The 27,681-nt window shown below is 35.8% G+C and overlaps 2 protein-coding genes and 1 pseudogene across 9 annotated transcripts; 2 read left to right on the top strand and 1 right to left on the bottom strand.

The window, feature by feature from the left end:
• Positions 1-1,495: 1,495 nt before the first annotated feature.
• On the bottom strand, positions 1,496-2,953 carry LOC137718697 (ethylene-responsive transcription factor SHINE 2-like). Its single transcript, XM_068458244.2, has 2 exons — positions 2,687-2,953; positions 1,496-2,478 (listed from the first exon to the last, which is right to left on the bottom strand). Exons 1-2 carry the CDS (start codon positions 2,764-2,766, stop codon positions 1,902-1,904), a joined length of 657 nt encoding a protein of 218 aa, XP_068314345.2. The 5' UTR covers positions 2,767-2,953; the 3' UTR covers positions 1,496-1,901.
• Positions 2,954-5,176: 2,223 nt separating this feature from the next.
• On the top strand, positions 5,177-20,164 carry LOC137717053 (phospholipase D alpha 1-like; annotated as a pseudogene).
• Positions 20,165-21,434: 1,270 nt separating this feature from the next.
• On the top strand, positions 21,435-24,852 carry LOC137718483 (uncharacterized). 8 transcript variants are annotated; one of them, XM_068458046.2, is made up of 6 exons: positions 21,436-21,642; positions 21,922-22,000; positions 23,500-23,753; positions 24,177-24,264; positions 24,537-24,603; positions 24,693-24,852. In XM_068458046.2, exons 2-6 carry the CDS (start codon positions 21,996-21,998, stop codon positions 24,744-24,746), a joined length of 468 nt encoding a protein of 155 aa, XP_068314147.2. In that variant the 5' UTR covers positions 21,436-21,642; positions 21,922-21,995; the 3' UTR covers positions 24,747-24,852. The 8 variants fall into 8 exon arrangements, with proteins under 8 accessions (XP_088555426.1, XP_068314147.2, XP_068314143.2 ...); XM_068458042.2 differs by having other exon boundaries at positions 21,886-22,000; XM_068458043.2 differs by having other exon boundaries at positions 21,862-22,000.
• The last annotated feature ends 2,829 nt before the right edge of the window (positions 24,853-27,681 follow it).

Below are 27,681 nucleotides of genomic sequence, written 5' to 3'. Positions count from 1 at the left end.
TTGATGAAAAAAATTGAAAAATAACAAGGTTTCAATCAATGGAATTGAAAAAAAAAATAATAGGAACCTAATTTCTCTTTTTAAATATCTTATTTTGGAAATTAAACGTCAAACACTTTTACTTACCCTAATTCTGATCCATCGCTTTGGGAAAAAAAAAAAAAAAAAAAAATTCTGATTCATCGCTCACACCGCGACAATCAAGACGTAATGACAAAAAAAAAAAAAAAAACAATCATATGTGTTATATACCAAAATTAGATTTAACCTATATATGGAAAATATCGGTTCATATGTGCCACATTCATTGTACTCTATTTTTCTACTTCTGCATTTGTCTGTAAGTACGACCTCTGTGTTCCTTCTTTCTTCAGTTTTGTGATAATGCAAGATTTTTTTATTTATGCGCATAGAATGTGATGAATAAGTAACATTTTCCTTTTAATAACAAAAGACAGCTTTTCTTGACATACAGAACCACGTTCATGCTTTCTTTATGATAATATACTTTAGATCATCTTTAAAGGAAATTTTAAATTTTAAACATAAAGTTTAAGTTTGATAGCTTATGTGACATTTTGATATCTTTTATAGTTTTGTTCTTCATCCGATATGTCAAATTTAAACATTAAATAAAAATTCATACTTATTTTCTTTACATTGGTAATGAAAGAAAATGAATTAAAAAGTATAAAAATATTTAAACATTGCATTGGTAATAAAAATAAATTAAAAGCAAGGCTTTAAACCAATTTAAAAACTTAATAAAAAGCATTTACTAATTAATTAAATTTTTTCTGAAGCTGTTGTCAAATTTAGCAAGAAGATGAGAGATATCATTCTATATCATGCCATATTAAATTTAGTTTCTCAATTAAAAAACATTGATGCTGCTTTTTTTTACCATTATCACTTATTTGGATATTTTGACAACTTATTTAAGGGAAGAGATACTATTGGCCCATCGGGGGATAACTTCGCCCCAATCGCTTTAGTAAAAGGAGGGTAGCGTGGGTGGTCGGTTTGATGGCCGCGATGCCCTGGTGTGTAGGCTTGCTCACCTATTGGCCAAGCTACTTTTAGTTCCCCAAAGTTTGTAACTTCTTTTGAGTACTACAGTATATCGTTGAGTAATATTATTCATATCATGTTTTTATATAATATTTCTATACCATCTTATGTGACATCTGATATGGACAGTCATATTATTTGAAAAATTTGCAAAACCCAAAGAAATGAAGGAAAAATATTACTCGTATATCACAATTATCATTTAATTAACTAATTTTTCTTAATTATTAGTTTATTAAAAATCTGATTAATTCAAATGATGTGACTTTTCACATTAAATGCCAACTAAAATGATATAAAATATTATACAAAAACATTATACGAATAGCATTAAAAACATTTCGTTTTTATGAGAGAGAGAGAGAACCATCTTTATTTTGGAGATTATAGTTATTAAGTAATAACAGTACAAATTAACCAAATCTGCAGAAAGAGGTGAGCTTAATTAATATTATCCACTTTTTTACATTTTCAAGACAAGTATTGCTACTACCAACCACACAGATTTGACAAATATCAACTTAAAATCTTTCTACGATTCTTTTTCAACAATCACAACACCACAGTGAGGAGGTGGCGTTTTATGATTTGATTAACTACTATACGCAACTGCAAATTGAGCACTCAGTCTTAACTGCTTCCCTACTTCAAGGACTAAGAACACTAGGAATTCAAGCAGCCCAGCTGGCTGACTGGTTGGTTATACCTATCGAAAATTCTACGAAACTTCGGAGCATTTTTATATTCTGAAGTTTTTAAACGTTAGATCTTGTTCATTATTTTTTTATCAAGAGTTTAACGGTTAAAAATTCCAGAGTATAGAATTCCCTTCAAATATTTTTTCCTTCTTGAACATTACCTGCGGGTGGAGGCATTGGATAATTCCAATTCAGCAACTCTTCTATCATCTGCACTGCAAGTTTATCCTCTTCATCCTGATCTGCCTCACTCAGTCCACCCTCAGTCAACCCCACCATTGACGATGAACTCGACGACGACGACAAGGACGACATCAATTCCTCTTGATGATCATCATTAGAACCCTGCTTCTTCTTCTTCCCAAGCTCAATCCTCATGACCCAATCGGAGCTCGCCCGCGATCCGGCCGGGCGCTTCTGCCAGACCCCGATGTGGGAATTGTCATTGTCGAGTCGAAGGCAAGTGAGGGAGGGCGATTGGTCTTTGCAGCATTTTCTGAGCTTGGCCCTGAGTAGCTCGGAAAGTGCTTTTGGAGGCCATGGGGTGTCTTGGTCCGTGGGGGATTTCGTGTCTTGGTCGGAATTGTTGTTGTTCAATATCGGAAAATTGGTCTTGGCATTCTGTCCGTTCATCAAAATTGCTGCTTGGTCATATGCTCTTGCTGCTGCCTCTGCTGTCTCAAATGTCCCTAGCCACACCCTCCTCTTCCTAAATCATCAACAGCATAAAAGGCAATAGAGAAAGTAAGACAGACTTCCATAACACGTAGCTGCTCGCAGTCAGTCTGTTATGTTATGTTATTAAATTCTGCTTGTCAGACAATCTGATATGCTTTGCTACCAGACTATTACGACAACAATGAAATGGGGGTGGATGAAGTATTAAATGGAAGAATGTGAGAGTGTGGTGAACTTACAGTAATGGGTGGCGAATTTCTGACACCCAAGAGCCCCACTGTCGCTGCCTGACTCCTCTGAACTTCCTTGATTGTACCATGTTTTTTTAGAAGGAAATAACCAGAGAGAGATAGAATTTGAGAGATGGAATTTTAGAGAGAGACGAGGGAAGAGTATAGGCATTTATAATAACAGTCGGTAGCTTGCCTGGTCGGAAAGTCTCTTGTACTACAGAGAGAGAGAGAGAGAGAGAGAGAGAGAGAGAGAGAGAGAGAGTGCAATAAATTATTCACCTGCACAGCCATTATAAACACCCTCAGGTTCTTGACAACTGGAACAAAAGAAAATGAGCATCATGTTATGATCCTTTCTCCCTCTCCCCACCAAAAAGAAATTGCATTTATTATTACTTACCAACAGAGAAAAAAAAAAAAAAAAAATCTTCGTTTACTGTAATCAAATTAGGGTTTACTAATCAATGTTGGTGAAGCTGTTGTGAGAAATGCCATTGTTTCATGTTATTCTTCTTAGGTTTTGCTGTGATCTTGAAGATAATCAAATGAGGGTTACTTAATCCAACGATAAATAATATTGAACTTTTTGGAAAATTCTTGCACATAACGAGTGTATGTAGTGTCCCTCTCACAGTAGGAGCATTATATTCACTTTCATGTGCAATGATCTTTTCGTTTATATATTGCATAATTTATGAAGATTTTTCTTATTCCTCGGATGCTTTGAAGGTTGGTTAGTTGATTTAGTAAGACTTTTGAGGATTGGTTACTTACTCTTGTACAAGACCAGGATTTCTATATAAATCATGCTAATAGAATAGTTTACTAATTCAATTCAAAACAGACCCAATTTTAGTATAATGTTCTATAGAATTCTCTATGCATGCAAAATCAACGTATACAATGTCTTCTTTCTTACAAATCAGTGGGTCATTGTACACACACACACATATACATATATGCGTTTTTTCATGTATACATGAGGCATACTAAAGACTTTGTTTCCTTTTGCTTTTTCCTCAGATGGGCATTAAGGTGTGTTTGGTTAGGGGTTGACTCAAAAGACTTTTGTGGATTGATTAGTTACTCTTCTAGGATCACAAAGGTCTCTAAATTATTGACCTTTTGGCGTCCAAATTTATTGTTTGGCGTTAAATTTTCGACCTAGCTATTATCAATATATCATGTAGCATGGCTTGAATTATTGATCACCTTTTCTATGTTTGGCTTACACTATCTTCCGGACCTATAATGCCAGTGAGTAAAATTGCAACAAAATAAATGAAAGGATGTTGTGAAGTTAGCTCGTGATCTAAGAGTTGGAATAGGTTTATGGAAGTTTTAGACGTGTAACCAGTTTTTGGGCAACCTATCTAACCAAGGCAGCAAGCACCAACTCGAGAGGTAAGCAAGTGTTGAATGTAGGATTGATTGCCCTGGCTACCGGTCGGATCAAGGCAGAAACTTCATGCGTGTTTCTTGGTGCTGGGCAATGGGTCGTGATAGCCATATGATCCCTCAGATTCATGGTTTCCGGATTTTTGGGCTATTTTTTTCAGTCTTGTTTTGGGAGGATTTCGGCTTTCTTAGAAGGATTCCTGTATTGTAACCTAAGATAGGACCTTAGGTATATTAATATGTATAGGACTTTAGGGTTTTATTCTTTGTACAAGAAATACAAGAGTGAAACACTTTAAGAAATCGTGAGAGTTTGTGAGATACCAAGAACTAGGGTTTGGTTGGTTGTGAGCTATCCTATTCCATCGAAAACAATGTATTGTTAGCGCGATTGCGTTACAAAGGCAGCATCCTGGATATAACTACTTTTCCAATATCTTCTTTTAATCTCTTTTTATCGTTATGTTGGAGGAAATTGAGCCATGAACCTATCCTAATTCAACCACAATACATCATTCTCCTTTGCAATTGACTAACTCCCATTGACTTTCTTTTTAATGTTTCCTCTTTCCTCAAAACATCAATATATTGAATTTGTCCCATTATAAATTGGCTGATACATTTACATCGACACTCAAGTGCTAAGTAATTAGTAATTTAAAATGACATTAACCACTAATATAGCAGGCTTAAAATAATGTGTTAAATTGGCATTTTCCACAATCAATTAATACATTGACTTGGTTTGTGCATAAAATTAAAGCACATTGGTCTACATAATCTTCACCAAATGACTTGGAAGTTTCACAATAGGCACCTTTGAAGCAAAGTTGGAACCTATTCTAGGTTGAGTTTTATGCAGATATATACCTTCCTTCATATGCAAACTCAATGAGATTCTCTTTCCCCTGCCTCTTTATATATATATATATATATTATTCCTTAAAAGTTTGTTAAATTTAATGTTGCTTTAACTCTCCTTGAAGCTATATGGTATTCTTTTACATATTTGTATATATATACATACATAAATATGCTTTATCTCCATTTTGTGCAGTCCAACAATTCTCAAAGGGTTTTAGTGAGAAGTTAAAAACGATGCCACGTTTCCTTCATGGGATGCTTTATGCAACGATAGATGAAGTTGATAGGCTGGATAATGGATGTGGGTTCAACTTATTGTTCAATGTACCTTTTTTTTTTTCCAGCAAGATTGAACTGAAACCTTTTAATTTTGTGCATCATTTATTTGTGCTAGTTAAATTTGGCTGTCAATTCTTTTTGTTGATGTTGTTGTAATGCATATAAAGTGGTCATGCTTTTAGGGAAAAGAAAGTATAAACTGACCAAGGAAAATTGCGTCTTCTTTTCTACTTTTTTCGATTTTTTCCCTCAAAAATCATGTAAAAGGGGTAATTCCAAAAGTGATAACCTAATGAATAAATTATATGGTTGTAACTAATTTTGTTGTTGTTGGTATGATATAGTTGTAAAGTTGTAGAATGAAGTGGCACAATAAAACCCAAATGACTTTTCAAAGCACTTCTTTAGAATTAGAACAATAGTATGCAAAATCTGATTACAAGGGCGATGGTGGCTCAATTGAGTCTTGTCTAATGATTCAAGTTTTGATTTGGAGTCTTCTTCTAATGAGAAATTCTTCAAATAAAAGTTATATGAGAAACATTACAGTATTATTGACACACCTTGACCCGGAATGCTCACTTGGGCTCTGAATTAAGATGTGCTAACCGACACCAGAAAGGTGACGAAGCCATAAAGTGTAGTGATGTGGAAAATGTGAGTAAGTTTAAACCTAAAAGTGCCAAAGTATAAGAGTGCACTAGTGAGCAAGAATGAACCATTTCACACATGATGTCAGAGCATAAGTAAAGTGTAGTAAAGTAGAATGAGAATTATACCATCGAAGGTAACCACTTATACCAAGATTTGCCAAGAATCCTCGTCGACACGAAAGCTCAGCTACTAAAACCTGAAGGGGCGAAAAATAAAGGTGAGTGGGCCTAAAAATAAAGTTTTATAAAAACCTTTTTGAAAACATTATAACCCCTCGCTGTAAAACAAGTATAGTTCCCAAAATATACATACTATGTACAATATGAAAATACTTACCGTAGTCTACAATAACTCAAGAATTCAATACGACACAAAATTCGTAAATAGCCATATAACTTCCAGTAATCACAATATCTCGCATAAAAAAAAGCATAGTACATCAAGTGCTCATCGACATATGCTAACATACGAGTTCATGCAGAGGTATTCTGACATGAACAGGACTGGGTGTAGTAATGATTTCCGCTCTGGTACTACAATCATGTGAAGACTGGCGCTATGCACATCACATACGAGTCCTAATTGCATATAGCAATCTAGGGCAGGACTGTCACCTACAATGAATCAAAAGTGAGTGTACAGTGCGATGTGAACATACATGTGAAAGACTAGCCTTGGCTCAGGCGAGTACTAACACCAGTGTAGCATACAATGAGCAGATAACGTAAATATGATCATGCCATAGTAAATAGATAAATTGATAATTCTAATCAATGCAATGCTATTCATAATCGTAAATACTATTAAAGCATCCATACTAATATGCATACATGTGCATCCCGTGGGACATAGTATAATTGCATGAGTTCCGTCAATACGATAATTTTATATACGTTACCCTAATCTAAGTGTAACTTAAAAAATTCTTTATCAAATATATAAATGGAAACTAACAAATATATATATATATATATAATATAAAAGAAAAGACCCACTCACAGATAATTGCGAAGTCGCAGCCGTTCGGACTAAAGAAGACAAAGTCTCCGATAGTAATCGCACCAAAACATAATATTAGGGCCGGTTAGTAAAACTCAACTAAAACACTAAATTTGGGAAAACGAAGTGCTGATTCAGAATCAGAGCGTCGAATTACACTAAGAGGTGTCCAGGGCAAATTTTGTAAAAAGTCAACGAAATAGTCAACGGTCAACCTCAAAAAGTCAACCAAGATACTCCGACGGTCAACTATGCTAAAACTTTCGAATTTCACTAAATAGATATCAAAAATGGACTCGAGACGTCGAAATTATCCTAAGAGGGTTTCCAAAAAAATTTTGAAAAAGTCAATGTAAGGAATATTCCAAGAAATATTCCATCCACATTGGATTTGGGCCGAGCCAGATTCGAACCGGGTCGCGGATTTGGCTTTTTTTTTTTTTTCTCGGGTCGAGTTGAGCCGTTGGGCTAGCTTGTTGGCTGGACCCAACGAAGGAGAAATCTGGAAATTTGGAAATTTAGCCGAGAAACTTCCCAGACTCCGTTTAGCTTCAAATCTCAATTAAAACTAGCAACCCAATATATAAAATTGAAGCCCAAGGAACAAGGAATCGAAATATACTATTGGGTTCCTCAGTCGTGGTCGGAGTTGTCCAAAAAAGGCTTGAAAGTTGCCGGATCTCCGCCGGAAATTAGGTGTCTTCCTCGCAACGGTTTTGTACCAAAACCCGCATCAAAACCCTTAAGAAAGCTAAAAACATATACAAAAACATGATCCAAGAATTTAAGTTTGTGAACTCGCCGGAAAACATGGCGCGCATTCCCTGTTGCATTTCTGTGCAGTGTGCACGGAGTCTAGAGAATGAGAAATCCGAGGGAGAGAATGTAATGCGTTGTTTTGTGGTTGAAGCTCATCGAAACGACGATGATGATGGCTCGATTTCTAGGTTTTATCGATAGGAGAAAAGAGAGAGAACTAAGATAGATTTAGAGTTGAGAGAGATGGGAGGGTGGAAGAGTGTTCGAGAGAAAATGGAGTAATGTGAGGTGGTGATCTAGGTTGTGATGCTCGACGGAGTCAGCGAAAATGGCAGTGGTGCTATGCTTCACAGAAGATGGGAGAAGTCCAAGAAAGAGAAAGCTCTTCGGGAGAGAAAGGGAGAAAGAGTTTTAAAATAATAAACTTAGTAAGAGAGAGTGAGGTGGCAACAAGAGTGTGGTCCAAGAGTTAAAAAAAATGAGAGTTTGAAAGAGAGAGGGATCGAAATTTCTAGAGAGAGAAGACATGGGATAGGGCAGGAGTGGGGTGTGGGCCCCACGTGGCTCATAAAACAAGTCACAAAATATCTCTAAACATGAAATTACGAAATCGCCCTTCATGTTCATAAATCTATAAAATCTCCATTGTAGCTCCAATTCGATTCTGCTTATGCCCATGTGTTTGTATCGCCATGTATTATGCAAATACGCTAAAAGAATATTTCGTATGTCTCACTATGTGCTGGTCAACGAAAGTTAACAATCTCATCTCTAGGGCATTTTCGTTAAATCACTCTTTTAAAATTTATAAAATCGTAAAATTAGGGACAGGTTGTCACAATCTACCCACCTTAAAAAAAAAATTCATTCCGAAATTTGAAATAAGTTGCTATACATAAAATACTCAAAGATAGATACAAAATACATAAAGAAGAAGTCAAGCTAGAGCGGTTGCATAAAAGAGAATGTCATTCTATCGCGATCAAATTGCAATGATTCCTCTTTCATGCCTCCAAACTCAAACTTTCCTCCTCCTTCAATACAATACTAAAATATAAAATCCTTTATGAAACCATAAAGTCAAAAATAGATATATAGTAACATATAGTCAAAATACGTATATATTATAACGTAGAATTTAAAATAGTTGTATTGAAATCAAAACTGAACGTAGAAAAATTTCACCTACGCACTTGTAGTGTCACGTACTCCGAGAATAAGTGTAGTATCTTTGGGTCATGCCCAACAATAGATAACTAAATAAAAATACTAACATAGACGGGCATAACTGTCCACTTGCTTAACGAACCCAACGAATAAGTTGTCGATATTACAGTCTGCAGCCCGTAATACCAACAACTCATTGTTGTCTTGATAAGCAAGTAAGAAATTCTCGAGGGTGCAATATTACCATCTTGCCCCTCATTGTGAAATGCGCATAAATAATCCAATTAGTGCCTCGATTGTACTCACGTATTACCCTATCGGGCAACATCATCAACATTACACAATTTCCTATATCGCAATCTTGATCATTCAAATACCTATTTGCAATACTCTTCCGTCAATCATGTATTGTGCATAAAATCTCTATACCACGTCTTAAACAGTGTCATACTCAAAATCGAAAGTGTAACAGCAGTTACACACAACTCTAACAAAGATAAGTGTAAATCATAATCATGCTAAAATTACGGATCAGACAAACGTAACATGTACATTAAAGTCTGGATAATTCGTTAAGACTGGCTGTTAGTATGAGGGTAAAAGGTGGTATTGGACAAAAACTTAGTACTCATAACCTTCAAAAAGGCTTCCCAAGACTTAGAAATGAAACGCGTATCATAGTGAGATATAATAGTGACAAGCACACCATAAAACTCAAACAATGTAGTTAACAATATCTCAGTGAGTAGACTCATTACGAATTTCTCTCAAGTTTAGTAGAAAATTACGCTGAAAAAGGTTAAATGAACACTTAAGAATTTGAGGATTAAAACAAGTCCATCAAATTTAGAATACAAGGTAACTGGGTTAAATGCATATATCTCGCTTCAATTGTAGCTTCGTGAATATTCAATCACCAACGGTAAAGATTCGTTTAACATGGTATGTATTGGGTGATTCAGGAATTAATGGTCGCTACTAAAATTTCAACATCCGAGCGATTCTTCTAGATGATATGTTTACCCCAGAGACAATACAAAGTGCAGTAGGGTCGACACGTACCTAAGGTTGACTGGAATGCCTTCCGAAACAAAGAGGTGAATATGGAATCATAATCAGAGTAGATGTTGATCGAAACGTCAGAAAATCTGATAATTTCAAGAATGAGGAATTTTACCAAATGGTCTAAACGTAGTATCTCTTGACCAACGAAAAGTGAGTTGACTTGTCAAGTTAGTCGATAATCCCCGAAACATTATCATAATCTCCACATGTACAAGATAGCTCATACATGGAGCTTATGGTGATATTTCCCCATCTCCATTTGGATACAGGAATTGATTATAACAACTCAAACGATTTCTTGATGATTGTAAGTAACGTCATATCAAAACTCGTGAATTCTAACTGAAATGAAATAGGACAGGCTGAAAGTATTCAAGGGTAAATAATGTCTCTTGCTGCGGTAAACAGTAATTACGTTTACACAACCGGGGTGATACACGATAGTGCAATCGTAGATGTTGATTTTGTTCTCCTACTGCCATAGTCAAAAATCTAGTTCCTTTCAAATGAAGATATATTTGAAAGGTCTAAGGTTAGTAAATATTTTCGACAGGTTTCTCCACAGAGAAGTGTCATCCGGTTTTTAAGTAATGACGATAATTGTTGACTCTAAGTCATGAGTAAGATGGTTCATTTCGTACGGTTCCAAATGCTGGGGAACAAATGCGATACTCCGTCATACTGCATCTACACAGCCAAATCATCTAAATAAAATGTCATTGTGGATTTCCAAATTATCGACGTTGTCGAAAAATGAAGAATAATGCTCGGGAAGAGACAACACATAGGTTGTCATAAATTTCATTCATATCCAACATCCCAAACTAAACTAACTTTCCTCAGTCAACTTGGAAGGAAAATGCTACAGCTGAAAAGTCATTAATAAATTGTCAATAAAATCGACAAGGCCAAGGATATCTTGCATTTCATAACACTTTGTGAGAATTTCAACTTTCTTCCACTACAACCTTTTGTGAAAGAGAAAAGAATATCGTTTATTGAGATCACATCTCCCAAGAAAAATACCAATTTAATCAAAGTTAACATTTGAGGAATTTGGTATAAAGCTGACTGTCAGTGTTTAGAAACTTTGCTCTCGTTGCTAGGGTAGGTGAGAAAGTCATTGGTAAGACCATTACGAATTCGACAAGCTATGGAAGAAAACTCGTGTTACAAAAGTTAGTCAGGTAGACCATCAATTTGAAGTATAGGTACTAACGGTTTTAATCGTCACCCGATTGAGTTGCTAAAATCTAGGTACAATCCTAAGGTTTAGTCTTTTTTCTTCTTGACTAGGTTTGAGGTTCCCTAAGACAAAGTGTTTGGTCGGATAAATTCCTAATCGGTAAGATTTTGTAACTAAGTTTTTTCAATGATGTAGGAGTCATTAAAAAATGCACAAGGAAAACTGGTGTAGTACGAGAAAATTGATCAATGGTGTGCTTCATTTCACAATTTGGTAATATCCCAGGTAAAATTTTGAGAAATGATGCCAGAGATATTCATCCTCAAAACGTACCATACTACTTCCTTCCTATACACCACGTACTAAAAGGTCTTCATAATTGTCTCAATGCTCATTTTTTTCTTACAGTGGGAAAATAACTCATGCCGCAATTCTAATGTTTGTCTGTGGAAATGATCGGAAAAGTGACTGGTCGAAAAGGTTTTGGTTACCTAAATGGGTAATATGGTTAACATAACCGTGCATTTAAGATCCTAATACAAAGCTTGTTCCTCATTTTCCACGATTTAAATTTCCTCGGCCTAGGTAGTCATTGTTAATCAGTATATCAGTTGCGCCACTAATTAATGCACATATGATATTTTGATATTGTTCGTTACCCTCAAACTGTGAATCGGCGTTCTGGCATAAAGGTATCACTCCCAAATACTAATACCTGTGTCCGGTATCAGAAATCATACCGCCTAAATATAGGTTGACAGTTATTAGATATCGAGAAATATCGTCAATTAGTAGCACCACAGTAGGTTGATTACATATCAGAGCCCGCTCGGGTAGATGGTTTTAGATGCTTGGTAAGGAACTTGTCTTGTGAGGTGGTTTCATTAATTCTAGGGAAAATACTTACTACTTCGAGGATTTCTACTAACCGTAGGTATAACAACTCGTACACCTGTGCCTATGCTCGTCGAAATGATGAGTACAACGTCAAGTGCAACCACTTTAGCACCACGTTGTCGCTCAAGACATTTCTGGAATCTTAAACTTCATAGGAATTCTAATAGATGGTATACTAACGGATGCTGCCAAGGAATCAAAACTATTCTTGGTTTCCTAACTTGAAAGGGTTGGTAAAGATGACAAGATAATAGTAGTGGAATTGGTGAGTAAAGTATTCGGTGGCACACAATTACCGACACAATAGCCTTGCTTCAGGGCCACAACTCGTTTCCAAATTAGGATTTTCCTTGGCAGGGAGGTTATTTGTTAAAGTCTATAGGCGATTGCCAAAATGTTGTTCTAACATGTCAATAAGTCGTCTAAGTAACCCATAACTTAAGAAAAGCTAACACGTTTTTCGTATTCGATGAGGTGGCAATATTCAACACTTTGGTTCAAGAACCAAGTATGCTTACATCAAGTGTGTGATGACGCAATACTGCCCAAACTTACCCGAAATGCCCACTTGGGTTTCGAATCGAGCTATGATGGCCGACACCATAAGGGTGACGAAGCCATAAAGTGTAGTGATGTGGAAAATGTGAGTAAGTTTAAACCTAGAGGTGCCTAAGTATAAGAGTGCGTTGGTGAGCGGGAATGAATCCATTTCACACGTGATGTCAAAGCATAAGTAAAGTACAGTAAAGTAGGATGAGAATTATATCATCGAAGATAACCACCTATACCAAGATTTGCCAAGAATTGTCGTCAACACGAAAACTTAGCTACTAAAACTTGGAGGGGCGAAAAACAAGGGTGAGTGGGCCTAGAAATAAAGCTTTATAAAAACCTTTTTGAAAACATTATAACCACTCGCCATAAAACAAATATAGTTTCCAAAATATACATACTACGTGTAGTATGAAAATACTTACCGTAGCCTGCAATAACTCAAGAATTCAATATGTCACAAAATTCGTAAATAGCCATATAACTTCCAGTAATCACAATATCTCACAGAAATAAACATAGCACATCGAGTGCTCATCAACATATGCTGACACACGAGTTCATGCAGAGGTATTTTGACATGAACGAGAATGGGTGTAGTAATGATTTCTGCTCTAGTACTACAATCACATGAAGACTGGCGCTATACGCATCACATACAAATCCTAATTGCTTATAGCAATCTAGGATAGAACTGGCACCTACAATGGATCCAAAGTAAGTACTAACACCATTGCAACACATGATGAGCAGATAACGTAAATATGATCATGCTATAGTGAATCGATAATTCTAATCAATGCAATGCTATTCATAATTGTAAATACTATTAAAGCATCCATACTAATATGTATACATGTGCATCCCGTGGGATGTAGTATAATTGCATGAATTCTGTCAATACGATAATTTTATATACGTTACCCTAATCTAAGTGTAACGTAGAAAATTCTTTATCAAATAGATAAATGGACACTAACATATATATATATATATATATATATATATATATATATATATAAGAAAAGACCCACTCACAGATAGTTGCAAGTTCACAGCCGTTCGGACTAAAGAAGCCAGAGTCTTCGATAGTAATCGCACCTAAGCATAATATTAGGGCTCGTTAGTAAAACTCAACTAAAACACTAAATTTGGGGAAAAGGAGTGTTGATTCGGAGTCAGAGTGTCGAATTACGCTAAGAGGTGTCCTGGGTAAATTTTGTAAAATGTCAACGAAAGAGTCAACGGTCAACCCTAAAAAGTCAACCGAGATGCTCTGGCAGTCAACTACGGTAAAAATTTGGAATTTCACTAAATGGATATCAAAAATGGACTCGGGACATCAAAATTAGTTTAGAAGGGTTTTTGAAAAAATTTTGAAAAAGTCTGTAGACATCAAAATTTCGGTGAAATGAATGTTGACTAATAATTAAAATTTCAACACTCACGTGTCACATAAATTTTACATGTAGCGTGTGACTCAACGAAAAATCGAAATAAATTGGAAAAGTCATCAAATAGGACACGTGTCAATACCTGGCAGAAATGATTTATTTCATCTGATTATTTAAATCCAAAAATCAAGTTTTGGAATTCTATAAATAGGAAGCCAAGGCATTCATTTGAAGGAAGAAGGAAGAGGGAAGAAGGAAGAAAAGAAAGAAGGGAATTGACATCACACCAAAACCTTGAAGCCTTGAAACTCTAAAGCTCTCAAGCAAATCCCGAAGGATCAAGAAAACACTCTTCGTTCTTCGTCAAATCCTCCTTCAAGGTCAAGCCCCAACGGCCCCTTGAAGAAATCCACACAACCATTATTCAAGATCAAGCCCCGACGGCCCTTGAAGAAAGTGTTCATCATTCATCATCCGTTCATCCTAAGATCAAGCCCCAACGGCCCTTTGGACCAACAACCTCAACAAATTCACACATCCAATCGTTCTTCAAGATTAAGCCCAAAAGCCTTGAAGATCCGTTCATCATCCGTTCATTCAAGATCAAGCCCAAAAGCCCTTGAACAAATCCACACAACCATTATTCAAGATCAAGCCCCGACGGCCCTTGAAGAAAGTGTTCATCGTTCATCCTAAGATCAAGCCCCAACGGCCCTTTGGATCAACAACCCCAACAAACTCATACACCCGTTCTTCAAGATCAAGCCCAACGCCTCTTGAAGATCCATTCATCAACTGTTCATCCTTAGATCAAGCCCCGACGGCCTTTTGGATCAACAGCTCATCCACAAACCTACACCCTACGAAGATAGAATCAGAGGATCAAATTACAAAGAGATTGTAACCCCAAAATCATTAAACACAAAAATATATTTTGTACACGGTATTCTTGTTTCTTGTTTCAGGAATTTTTCGTGTTTACAAAGTCAATATAAGGAATATTCCAGGAATATTTCTAATCCACATTAGAATTCGGCCGGGCCGGATCCCGGGTTTGGATCCAGATCCAGGTTGCGGATCTGGTTTCTTCTTTTTTTTTTCTTTCTTTTTCTCAGGTTGGGTTGACTTGTTAGGCTTGTGGGTCAGCCGAACACAACGAAGGAAAAAGCTGGAAATTGGAAAATTTAGCTGGGAAAATTCCCCGACTTCGTTTAACTTCAAATCTCAATTAAAACTAGCAACCCAATATATCAAATTGAAGCCCAAGGAACAAGGAATCAAAATATACCATTGGGTTGCTCGGCCGTGGCCGAAGTTGGCCAAAAAAATCTCAAAAGTTGCCGGATTTGCCGGAATCTGGGGTGTCTTCCTCACAATGGTTTTGTACCAAAACCCACATCAAAACCCTTAAGAAAGCTAGAAACATATACTAAAACATGAACCAAGAATTTTTAGGTGTCCTCAAAGCTTACTCTCGTTGGAAGTTTGTGAACTCGCCGGAAAACATGGTGGCGTTCCCCGTTGAGTTTCTGTACAGTGTGCATGGAGTCCAGAGAATGAGAAATCCAAGGGAGAGAATGTAGTGCGTTGTTTTGTGGTTCAAGCTCATCAAAACAACGATGATGATGGCCCGGTTTCTGGGTTTCACCGATAGGAGAAGAGAGAGAGAACTAAGATAGATTTAGAGTTGAGAGAGATGAAAAGGCGGATGAGTGTTCGAGAGAAAATGGAGCAGTGTGAGGTGGTAATCTGGGTTGTGATGCTCGCCGGAGTCGGTGATAGTGGTGGTGGTGCTATGCTTCACAGAGGATGGGAGAAGTCCGAGAGAGAGAAGGAGAAAGAGTTTTAAAATAATAAACTTAGTAAGAGGGAGTGAGGTGGCAACAAGAGTGTGGTCCAAGAGTTTAAAAAAATGAGAGTCTGAAAGAGAGAGGGACCAAAATTTATGGAGAGAGAGGACATGGAACAAGGCAAGAGTGAGGTGTGGGCCCCACGTGGCTCACAAAATAAGTCACAAAATATCTCTAAACATGAAATTATCAAATCGCCCTTCACATTCGTAAATCTGTAAAATCTCCGTCGTAGCTCCAAATTCGATTCCACTTATGGCCACGCATTTGTATCGTCGCGTACTATGCAAATACGCTAAAAGAATATTTTGTATATCTCACTATTCTCTGGTCAACGAAATTCAACAATCTCACCTCTAGGGCATTTTCGTCAAATCACTCTTTTAAAATTTATAAAATCGTAAAATTAGGGACGGGTTGTCACAATTATATTTTGATAACCCAACTTTTTATTTTCTAAGTCGTCATTTATAGGTCATTTTTAAGATGAATTGTTAGATCATTCTTACGAAAATAGATTTGAACTATTAAGACATCTAACTGCGACAAAGAAAAACACAAACATCTAAAAAAATAATAATAAGACGATCATTTAATCAAATGGTCAAATAATTTCCGAGTTAGAATGTAAAATGATCTTTAAGGAAAGACTTAAAACATAGTCTTCTGATCATTAAATTAAATTGTTCTTAAATTGAATTGGTCTTACGAGAGTATTCCTTAAATAGGTTTACTTGGAAAATCTTTCCATTCAATTTCTCTCCATGCTAATGTTGCAATAAATAACCCCTATACAATTGTAAAGAATTTTCATATCAAGGCAAATTTCTATTGTATGATATTATGAAATAGAGTACAGTGAATTTTTTTTTTTTTTTTTAACAAATGATATTATCTATATTAAGGGGGAGGGGGTAGGTTTAGCCTCACAATAGTCTAGCAATAATGTGGTTCAAATTCGCTTTTGGTGAGACTCGAACCTAAGACCTCTCACTTACAAGTGAAGATGAATACCACTAGACAATCGTACTAAGTGGCATGGAGTACAATGATTTAACACACCTTTTTTTTATCTTATGCATATCCTTTATTAATCTCGATTGTTAATTTTACTTCAATTGTTTAGCCTAACAACTACGAAACTAGATGGATGTGTATGAACTAAGAAAAGAGTGTGTTAAAATCAATTTCTAAATATTTGTTGAGAAAAGCTTATGATCCTTGACTAAATCATAGTCATTTTCCCCAAATTGTACCAACCATATTCTAGTGCCTCCAAGAATGTGTCAAAATTTATTTCTCCTTCAAAATTTTGTAACCCTCTCTATCCTACGCAAAATGAAGAGATGTCCTATGAGTCTGTGACTGGCATTCTATAAATCTTTCTTCTACTGTTTTTTTTCCTTACACGCAAATCTTCTTGCTAAAAAAAAAAAAAAAAAAAAGGTCTAGCCACTTAGTACTACAATCTAGTCGTATTCCTCTTCACTTGTAAGTGAGAGGTCTTGGGTTCAATTCTCGTCAAAGGTGAATTTGAACCATATTATTACTAGTCCATTGTGAGGCTAAACCCCCTAGTGTAGATAATATCATTTGTTAAAAAAAAAAAAAAAAAAAAAAAAAAAAAAGTTCTATTTCATCTTTGATCAGTAAAACAGCCATGCAGATTAATCTATTGATTTGTAACATTTGTTTCCATACATTTTTCTAGAATACCATGTGCGCATAATGTCTGATATTTCAAACTTTTTACCATCTTTCAATGGTTAAGTTCTTTTAAGCTCAAGTGTTTTTATCTGATACTTTTTCGTCCTTTACTTTTGACATTGTGGATGCACCAAATTCATCTAAAAAGTTTGCAGCTCAAGTCAAGAAGTTGGTGCTTTGCGGACATCAGCATGTACATTACTCTTTATTTGCTAAATATGTTTATATCAAGCTAATTTTCCTCCAAAACTAATACTTTTCTGTATAATTGTCTTCTGATACTTGCCTTACACATTTTTCAGATAGTTGGAAGTAAACTCCATGCAACAGTTGATCTAGACAAGGCGAGGCCCGGGCGGACGCAAATGATAAATGATCCAAACAATCCGCAATGGGGGGAAATTTCACATCTACTGTGCCCACATCTCACACATTATATTCACTGTCAAAGATGATGATCTCATTGGGGCAACCCTAATTGGAAGAGTCTATATACTTGTTGAGGAGATAATCAAGGGTTTTGGGGTGGACAGATGGGTTGAAATTTTAGATGAAGGTTACAATCCAATCCACGGTAATTCTAAAATTCATGTCAAATTATAGTTTTCTGGTGTTGCAGAAGATTTTCAATGGTCCCTGACTCCCTTGGGATTAGAAACCCTAAGTATGAAGGTGTTCCTCGAACATTTTTGAATCAAAGGCAGGGTTGTAGGGTTACCCTGTACCAAGATTCAGATGTCGCAGACGAATTTAATCCTCATATTCCTATGCCCCTATGAGGATTATATGAGCCCTAGAGATGTTGGGAGGACATCTTTGATGCAATCACTAATGTAAGGCAATTTATTTACATAACTGGCTGGTCTGTGTACACTGAAATAACGTTGATAAGGGACCCGAGAAGGCGAAAAGATGACATTACACTAGGGCAGCTTCTTAAGAGGAAGGCTAATGAGGGTGTTTTGGTTTTGTTGCTTGTTTGGGATGACAGGACTTCTGTTGAGGATATAAAGAAGGATGGTTTGATGACAACTCATGATTAAGAAACAGAAGAATATTTTCGAAACACGAAAGTGCGTTGCTTCTTATGCCCTCGAAACCCTGATGAAGGGAAAAATGAGATTGTCACAATGTTTACTCACCATCAGAAAACAGTTGTGGTGGACAATGAGATATCCGGCGGAGGATCACAAAGGAGGATTGTGAGCTTTATCACAGGCATTGATCTTTTTGATGGAAGATATGATACTAAAAAAATCCCTTGTTTGCAACACTAGGCACAATCCACCAGAATGATTTCCACCAGCCCAACTTTCCAGGCTCTTTAATTAGGAAAAGCGGTCCAAGGGAGCCATGGCATGATATTCATTGCAAATTGGAAGGTCCGGTTGCTCGAGATATCTTGTACAACTTTAAACAGAGGTGTAAAAAATAGGTTGGAGAAATGTTCTTAATTCCACTAGGAAAACTTGAAGAAATCACGGTTCAGCCTTTACAAAATATGTTTTCGAATGACAACAAATCATGGAACGTTCAACTGTTCAAATTGATTTTGCTTTCCTGAAAAGCCTCTTGAAGCAACAAAAATGGGACTTGTGAGTGGGAAGAATAACATCATCAACCGAAGCATTTAGAACGTGTATATATATGTTATCCGGCGAGCCACAAACTTCATTTACATTGAGAATCAGTATTTCCTTGGCAGCTTATTTGGGAGACATTAGAGATAAGGATATCAATGTTCTTATAATGAAGGAGCTTTCGGTGAAGATTTTAGCAAAATCGAAGTGGGAAAGAGATTCATCGTCTACATTGTTGTCCCAAAGTGGCCAGAAGGTATACCTGAGAGTGCTTCTGTTCGAGCTATATTGGATTGGCAAAGGAGGACAGTGGAGATGATGTACACTGACATCTCTGAGGCCCTTCAAAGAAAGGCCTCAAATGTAAACCCTAAGGATTATCTCAATTCTTCTGCCTTGGCAACCTGAAGATGGAGATGGATGATGAATATAAACCTCTTGAGACTCCAGAGCCAGACACCGATTACAAAAGAAGTCAACAGGCCCGACGTTTCATGATTTTACATGCATTAAAAAATGATGATAGGTAAACAGACTCATAAATTTAAAGTTAACATTAGTACTAGCATGTCAGAATGTGCAGTCCTAATTCACAGTCTAATAACATAACATGTTAGATATACTATACCAGACTATTAGCCATGTTCGAGTGCAATTTGACGAATATTCTCTAACATGTTTTTTTTTCTTTCTTTCAGTTGGTGATGAATACATAATCATTGGATCTACAACACATAAATCAAAGGTCAATGGATGGGGCAAGGGACTCTGAGATTGCTATAGGAGCATTCCAACTTAACCATTTAGCTTCCACAATCCCAGCCAAGGGCCAGATTTATGCTTTCAGACTAGCACTATAGTATGATCACCTCAAAGTGGATGACAACTCCTTCTGGCATCTAGAATCTTTGGAATGCATTCGACGTGTAAACCAGATTGCCGAAAAGAACTGGGAATTTTACTCGAGCGACACTTGTTATCAAGACCTTCCAGGTCATCTTCTCCACTACCCCATTAAGGTAAGCAAGAATAGAGCTCTAACAACACTGCCGGGCTTTGAATATTTCCCCAATACAAAGGCTAGAGTTTTCAGCACCAAATCCAAGTACATTCATCCAATCCTCACCGCCTAGTTGTTGTGTTTACTCAGAAAGTCTAGTTTGTGGTCGAATAATTTGAATGTAAAACCTAGCTACAATCACTCACAATATTAGTTCCTAATGTGTACATAAACATATGCAGATATTATCCAAATAAAAGTTTAATGTCCATCAACTATCATACTGCATTTCGTCTCTTAACAAAGTCCAAAGCGTCCATTAATTTTTCAGTTCTTCGTAGCCAATAATGCAAATGCAGGGGACAATCAGCCATAAAAGCGATCCTTTTATTAGGCAACAGAGTACATGGTGTATGCTCATGAGGGAGAAATTCTTGATTGCGGTTGCAGGAACACATTAACGAGGGATGGCGTGTTGTCCCGGTCATACCTTAGAATTTCTCCATATGACCTCACCAAAAAAGACATTACGGCAGTAGCTGTTTGCTATCACCTAACAGTTTTAAAACTGATACATACAAAAAGAGTTTTTTCGTGTTATATACAGAATTGTAGATTAGTTGGTACCCTTTTTTTCACCTCATCCACTTCAATCCATAAAGTCAATATTCTGATTCATCCAAATCAAATCAAATCAAATCTCAGAATGTTAGGAAGACTAAATGTGTAGATAAAATTTTGTAAACTAAATTACATGAAAGTTGCTGATTGAATTATTACTTAAGTGTTGATTAACATGCTTATTTCTTATTAGACATATTATTTACAAATTTAGTCAACCTAACATTACTTATACATGTATATATGTGTGTATTTATTTTGGGTAACCATAAAAATAATAATTATACATTTTCTACCGGGGACCCACAAACAAATGGGGAGAGAGGTGGCAATTAAATAATTGAGTTCTTTTTACCCAAATTCAATTACAATTAACAAAAGTTATCTAACCATGTACCTCAACAAGAAAATGATTTAAAATGATGCTAATTGAATGATGATAACATGATTGATGCTAATTGAATGATGATAACATGATTGATGGATTCCGTCACACTAGAATGGACCCCTCCAACACCAACACCTTCTTAAAATTTCATACAAATGGTTATAACCCACAAGAAGGAAATGTAACAAAACAACCCAAAAAAGCAAATAAGTTTTCTTGACAAGCAAACCAAAAACAATAGTTAGGTAATATCAAATTTTCATTATATATTGTATTTTATTTTATCAAATTTTCAACGTTCCATTTTTACATGATTCAACAAAATAATCTCTCCAAATTTACACAGCAAAAAGTGGTTGTACCCGTTGGTTTTGCCTCCCACCTCCCAATAAATAAACTAATAATCACAAAACACACAAAAAAGGTGTTGAGAAAATAAAACAGCAAGAAGGAAAGAGGAGAGAAGGGGGGAAGGAGTTGAAGAACAAAAAAAGTGTGCCCCTTTGGTTGAATCAGAAGCCAACCAGAGGGCCATCTGTTTCATGAAGGAGAGAAGAACCTGACCTATACCCAATTTCAAATCCAACCATGCCATCCTTCAGGTTCATTATTATTAAATTAAATTAAAAAGTGCAGAATTAAAATTCTGTTTTTTTTTTTTTTAAAAAAAACAAAGTGATCGGAATCATATTCCTTTTTTTTATTTTAATGTATTTTTTTTCCCTGGGAATCAATCAGAAACATGAATCTTAGTGATTGCATATGAATTTTGCTAAATTAAATTGTGGATTAATTCAGATTAAATTGCTCCGAAAAAACAGCTGTAATTGTATGGGATTATGCAGGATCGTGAGGTTTGTCTTTCTCCTTCATGGATTTAGGGTTTTGGTGGACAAGTTTGAGCTTGGCCACTTGTAGATATCTTCACTCTTGGGGCTCTGCCATTTTCACATGCATGGGGTGAGTTTCTTTTTCTTTAAGTTAATTTTTTTCTTAAAAGTTGTGGGTTCTTTTTGTTTCCTGAGAAAATTAAGGGAAATGAAGAAAAATTTGAAAACTTGGATCGTTGTGAGAAACAAAGGGAAGAATTAAAAAAGTGAGACTCCACATGTCATGAGATTTTGTCTTTCCAAGTATTGAGACTCTAGAAATTGAAATCTAAGCTGAAATTGGATATGCAACTCGTCGGTGTAGTAAAATTGATTTTGCTCTTTTTGGGATGTTGACATCACAGGAAAAAAAGAAGATTTAAAAGTGGAAATTTGGTGTTTTTAATTTGTTTTTCCCCATGCTTTCTGGATGACTAAACAAGGGCTTCATGTTTCTTCTGTAGCTCAAGCTTGTTCCTTTAACTTTGTTTTAGAATCTTGGTACTTTGGTTTACTTGTTCCTTAAGTGATTTTGAGAGTGAATTTAGCTTTTTATTTGGCATTCTTTGCTTCAAGCCTTGGGCATTTGGTAGTTATATTCTTCGGTTTCCCTTCGCATGGAGTTCTGTAGGAAATATGTATTCTAGGTGTTGTTTTTGGTCTCAGACAGCGAGATGCTTTGAGAAGAAATCGTGCTGTTCATTTTTTGTGTTTTCCAGTGCTTGCTTTCGAGCTTTTGTGGTTGTATTTATGGAGAAAATCCATAGGAAATGCAAGGCTCTTTTCAGAGTAAGGGAAGCAATTTCGTTCTTTTTCATACATAATTTATTTGTAATGAATTTCTACTCCGGGGAATGATAGTGCCTTGTTCTTGTTATAAGAGTTTTTCATAATTGGGTTGTCAGTACTGTCTGTGAAGTGTGGTGTTTGTTGAACTTGGATCTGGTGGCGTGAGTTTGAGTGGCTAAGTTATTTTCTCATGTGTGAGTTTAACTCATAGGCTTTATTTGTTGCAATGGTTGAATTCGGTATCATTGCGTTGATATTTTCGCCTATGGATAATGACAGGGCTTAATTCATGCATGGCAGTGTATTTCCATTATTGTTGAATGTTTCTTATGGGACATTGCCTCATTATTTTCCACCTGCATTTATTTCTTTTCTTATGCAGACTATGATTTAACTTTGACAGCAATTCAAACCTTTTTTGTGAGAATGCATGTTTAGGAGCTTGCATCATCTGTTCTTGTAAGGTTCTGTCTAGTTTACTCGAAAAAGAAAGCTGATTTGATTATAGGTGGAAGTTTCATTAACTTGAAGATTGTACAGTTCTAAATCATGGGGAAATGTATGCATTTGCGTTTTTATCATTTCCTTATTGTATTTGTTTCTGGGGTGTGGGGACTTAGAGAGATCCCAAAGAATTTTTGTATGCTGATTATATAAGCCCGTGTTTATATTAATTTTCAATTTTCTTTATTTGTTACTGGTTTGTCTTAAAATTTTTGTATCGCCACTCAAGTTGATAGTTGTAGCAATAATCATTTTTTGTGGTTACTTCAACGGTCAACCTAATTTGTAACAGAGCAGAGGCTGTCTTGGATGCTGTAGCCAACCCCGACTACTTATTCCTGTCGACGAGCCATCAAACGGACTGAGAATTCAAGGTCAATCAGTGAGAAAAAATAGCATATCAGAGGATTTCTGGAGCACTAGCACAGTTGAAATGGAGAACAATGGAATCCAGTTTCAGAAAAGCATCTCATCAATTAGCACTTCAAACCCCCTTGATTCCCACGGTACTTCTGGCAGCACAAGCAGTACACCTGAATTTGTAAATCATGGCAAGTTCTCTCTCTGTCTCTTTCTCTTCATTGTACTTTTTGTGGGCACACACCATGTTGACTGATATCCATGCACATTTTCTTTTATCTTCAACAACAAAAGAGAAGACAACGGTGGATATTTACGAAAGCTTGATCCACATAACCATTTTATTTTATTTTTTGTCATCATTGCTTTGATTGATTTTAGTGCTTTCTTTGCGAAAAATAGAAGTTTAGCCTGGTGTTGATGTTGCCATATTATCAAATCTGTAATATTTTAGACCAGCAAAGTGTAAGCAATGAATCAAAGGTTTTGCAGTGCTTTTCTGCAACTATGTAGCTTTACTATTGTCTGGAATCGTTTTATTGTTTTACCGTGCCTCTAAATCGAATTGTTCTGTCAAACTCAATTTTTAACATTGAAAATTTAAATGGATTCAGGTCTTTTACTCTGGAACCAGACAAGGAATCTGTGGCTTGCAAATAAACAGCCTCAACGCCAGACACAACTTCGAGAACCTAGAATAAGGTGAATTTTCCCTGCACCTCTCGCTGATATTTCATTAAATCATCTCCGAACTGGTCAACCTTAACACTTCAAAAGTGTAAGCCGACACTTCAAAGCATGTAGAAATATGTGCCCTGATTTACCAACTTCACCACTTACTCAACTTCACTTGATTTTAACTTCTCTCTTGTTTGCACCTTGGATTGTAATGCAGTTTTCCCCTACGCAATTATTTGTTCCTTGTGGTTGAATTATCAAATTTTTCTCTGATGATCGGTTACTGTGTTTTGTAGTTGGAACGCCACTTACGAGAGCTTACTCAGTACCAACAAGCCTTTTCGCCAGCCGATCCCTCTTCCTGTAAGTTGACATGGCTCCACACTTGTTTCCTTTACTGCTACTCTACCGCAACATTGTCATTCTGACTATTTCTTAAATTAAAAAAACAGGAAATGATCGATTTTCTCGTCGATATTTGGGAGCAAGATGGTTTGTATGATTGACCAAGAAAACCCTAAAAAAACACTTTCTTCTCTTCCTTTTTGCCCAGCTTTGTAATTTACATAAATACTGATGGTTTGCTTAATTATCAATTGCTACTTTACAATACTTTCTCTGCTATTGTTTTTGGGAGTTGTTATTAGTGCTTCAAAATAGTCGTTCTGCGCTTCCCTATTTTGGGGTGCTAATAATAATTTTCTTGTGTTTTCGGCAAAAAGCAAAACCTAGAGACTGAGACTAGTGTTATATATAGGAATTTGATACCAATAACATCAGTACTACACTAATGTGAGTTCAATACATTAGTATTGCACTCATCAGTTTAATATATTTAACTTATGAATATAATATTGATGTCAAACTCAAATTTTCCAATTCATATTAAGAGTGTAACTTTTATACGACTTGAATATATTGATATCACACTCACTCATAACTTAATGCAATTTTTCCATAACATCAAAACCTTTGAAAGCCAAGGATCACTTTGCCAAACACGAAATGTGGAGTCCCTTTTTCCTTTTTATTTTTATTAGGAAAAGACTTGGCACCTCAAGGATTGAGGATGAACTCCTTCTCAAGATATCTTTTGCAGAATAGTGATTTATAATATGTATAGTTTTAATCATAAACATGAACTTTGTACATGGGGCACAAAGTATCTCTTTATTATAGGCGGTATAAATCTAGAGATGACAGAGTTTGAGCTCAGAACAGTGAGTTGAAAAATAAACTTTATTCACTATGATAATCCATCAAGAAGAAAAAAGTATAGATTATTATGTACCAACTGAATCGATGATTATTCACGATTCCATAATTGAATCGATTACATAATCCCCCACTAAGAATCTTTTTTGTTGGATCGTATTATAACAAATTTTTTGGGAATTTTTAGGAAATATCTTAAAATTTTATTTAAAGTATTGCGTCAATTTAAAAATGCATCTATTAGGCAAATTCAACGAGAACAAGACAGCTTGACCAGAAAAATAAAATAAGAACAAGACAAATGGACAATGTTAAACTTTGATCATATGATGCACTGAAGACTTAGATTTAATGAATTTTTTTTTTCTTTCTAAAATCCATAAATCATGGTTTTTTAAGTGTCGACTTTTTAATATAGTTGAATCGAATCGAACAAAATCGAAATTAAACCTAACCATCAAGCATGAGACACTTAAGATGATGACAAAAGAAAGGAGAAAAAAAGGTACTAGCCATCTTAATTGGACCCAAGTCAAACAAATTGGAGGACTTAGGATTAATGTGATTGATATTTGAGTATCAATCTAGATACAATGTTTTACATCATGGATGTTCCATGTTTCACGTTTAATAATTGTATAGTAGAAAAGAAAATAATAAAATAAAAGTGGAAGTGCGCAGTGTGAACCGGCTGCTAACTTCTCCTTTCAGTATGTTATGTCATAAATTCAACTTCATCATGAAAGTAACTTATAAAAAATGAATTTATCATTACTCTAATGTTTTCATTTGATAATATATTGTTATGAGAAAAAAGATTTATACCGACCAATGTTGTAATTGATGGGTTGATAGATGCATGAATGCCCACTTAAAAAGAACAAAGACTTAGGAATAGTGTTTGATACTTTCGAAAGTATCATCATTGTTTTGTGGATAGTTGTAGTTACGGGAGTCTCTTTATAAATAGAGCACTTTGTCTGTTAGCAAATGCACAGCAAAAGAAAACAAGAGAAATAATATCAGTATCCCTCCCTCTCTTTATTTGTCATCCTTTTTGTGTTATAGCTGCTAAAGTTATAGTGTGATATTTTGCACATACTTCGCTCATGTTCTTGGAAAGGTTATTTCTCTAACTTTTACCTATTTATAACACGTTATCAGCACGACTCTCTAACCTTAAATAGTTCACATCTCCTTTCACTGAAAGAAAAAAAAAAAGCTTCCTTTAAGGTTTTTCCTGTTTTTCTTCTTCTTCTGCTTCATCTGCGTGATGCACCATCACGATGAACTGCTAGCACCATGCCTGCTTCTTGTTCTAAATTTAACAGTTACTTATATCTTTGATTTGTCGTTTGGTGCAGTTCTTGGTTTCTAACCCAGTGTTTGTTTATGTTAATTTTACTGTAATCAAAGATGGTGTGGTACAATCGTCCATCTTGAACTGCAAATTTAATTTTCACTGTGATCAAAGATGGTGCGGTACAATCGTGCATCTTGAGATGCAGATTTAATTTTACTGCAAATTTTAGGTAGTGCGGTATAATCGTCCACATTGCCCTGCATATTCAAATCGATTATATCTTGCTCTGCATAATTTTATCGCAATTTTAGGTGGTGCGATATCATCACTTACCCTACCCTACATATTCAAACTGCTCTGCATATTAAAATTTTCCTGTTGTTTAAGTGGTGCGGAATAATCGTCCATCCTATATTTGTTTCGATAATAATGGTGCGGTACAATCGCCCTTCTCATTAATCATGAAAATCTCAAGCCTGAAGTTTCGAGTGCTTATCAATTTTGGCATGAAGATCAAAATGAAAATTTGTAAGAACCAGAAGTTCTAACACTATATTCCCCTAGGAATACATATTATTGCAAGTTCTTACGCATCTCACTTTTCTTTTAGAAAGAAAAGAAAATGGCGAACTTGGCAAAGCTTGATTTTTCTGCCCTGGACATTACTGGGAATAATTACCTTACCTGGGTACTGAATACCAAGATTCATCTGGAAGCAAAGAATCTTAGAGATACCATTAGGGAAGAAAACATCTCATCCTCTCAAGATCGGGCGAAGGTCATGATCTTTATTCATCACCATCTTGATGAGGGACTAAAGAGCGAGTACTTAACGGTTGAAGATCCGTTAGCTCTCTGGAAGGCATTGAGAAACAGATACAATCACCAGACAACAGTGATTCTTCCAATGGCTCGTTATAAAT

Source organism: Pyrus communis, chromosome 8, assembly GCF_041283825.1.
Source record: "Pyrus communis isolate YQ-2024b chromosome 8, ASM4128382v1, whole genome shotgun sequence".
In the NCBI taxonomy this organism is placed as follows: Eukaryota; Viridiplantae; Streptophyta; class Magnoliopsida; order Rosales; family Rosaceae; genus Pyrus; species Pyrus communis.
The sequence above is the reverse complement of the archived record's forward strand: the minus strand, read 5'-3'. Positions and strand labels throughout refer to the sequence as shown.

Coding starts and splice junctions, on each gene's coding strand:
- LOC137718697 (XM_068458244.2), bottom strand. CDS start 2,766: ATGGTACAATCAAGGAAGTTCAGAGGAGTCAGGCAGCGACAGTGGGGC. Junction 2,479..2,686: donor GAAATTCGCCACCCATTACT/GTAAGTTCACCA, acceptor TTGATGATTTAG/GAAGAGGAGGGTGTGGCTAG.
- LOC137718483 (XM_068458041.2), top strand. CDS start 22,546: ATGTATTCTAGGTGTTGTTTTTGGTCTCAGACAGCGAGATGCTTTGAG. Junction 22,699..23,494: donor AATGCAAGGCTCTTTTCAGA/GTAAGGGAAGCA, acceptor AATTTGTAACAG/AGCAGAGGCTGTCTTGGATG. Junction 24,265..24,536: donor CTTCGAGAACCTAGAATAAG/GTGAATTTTCCC, acceptor TGTGTTTTGTAG/TTGGAACGCCACTTACGAGA.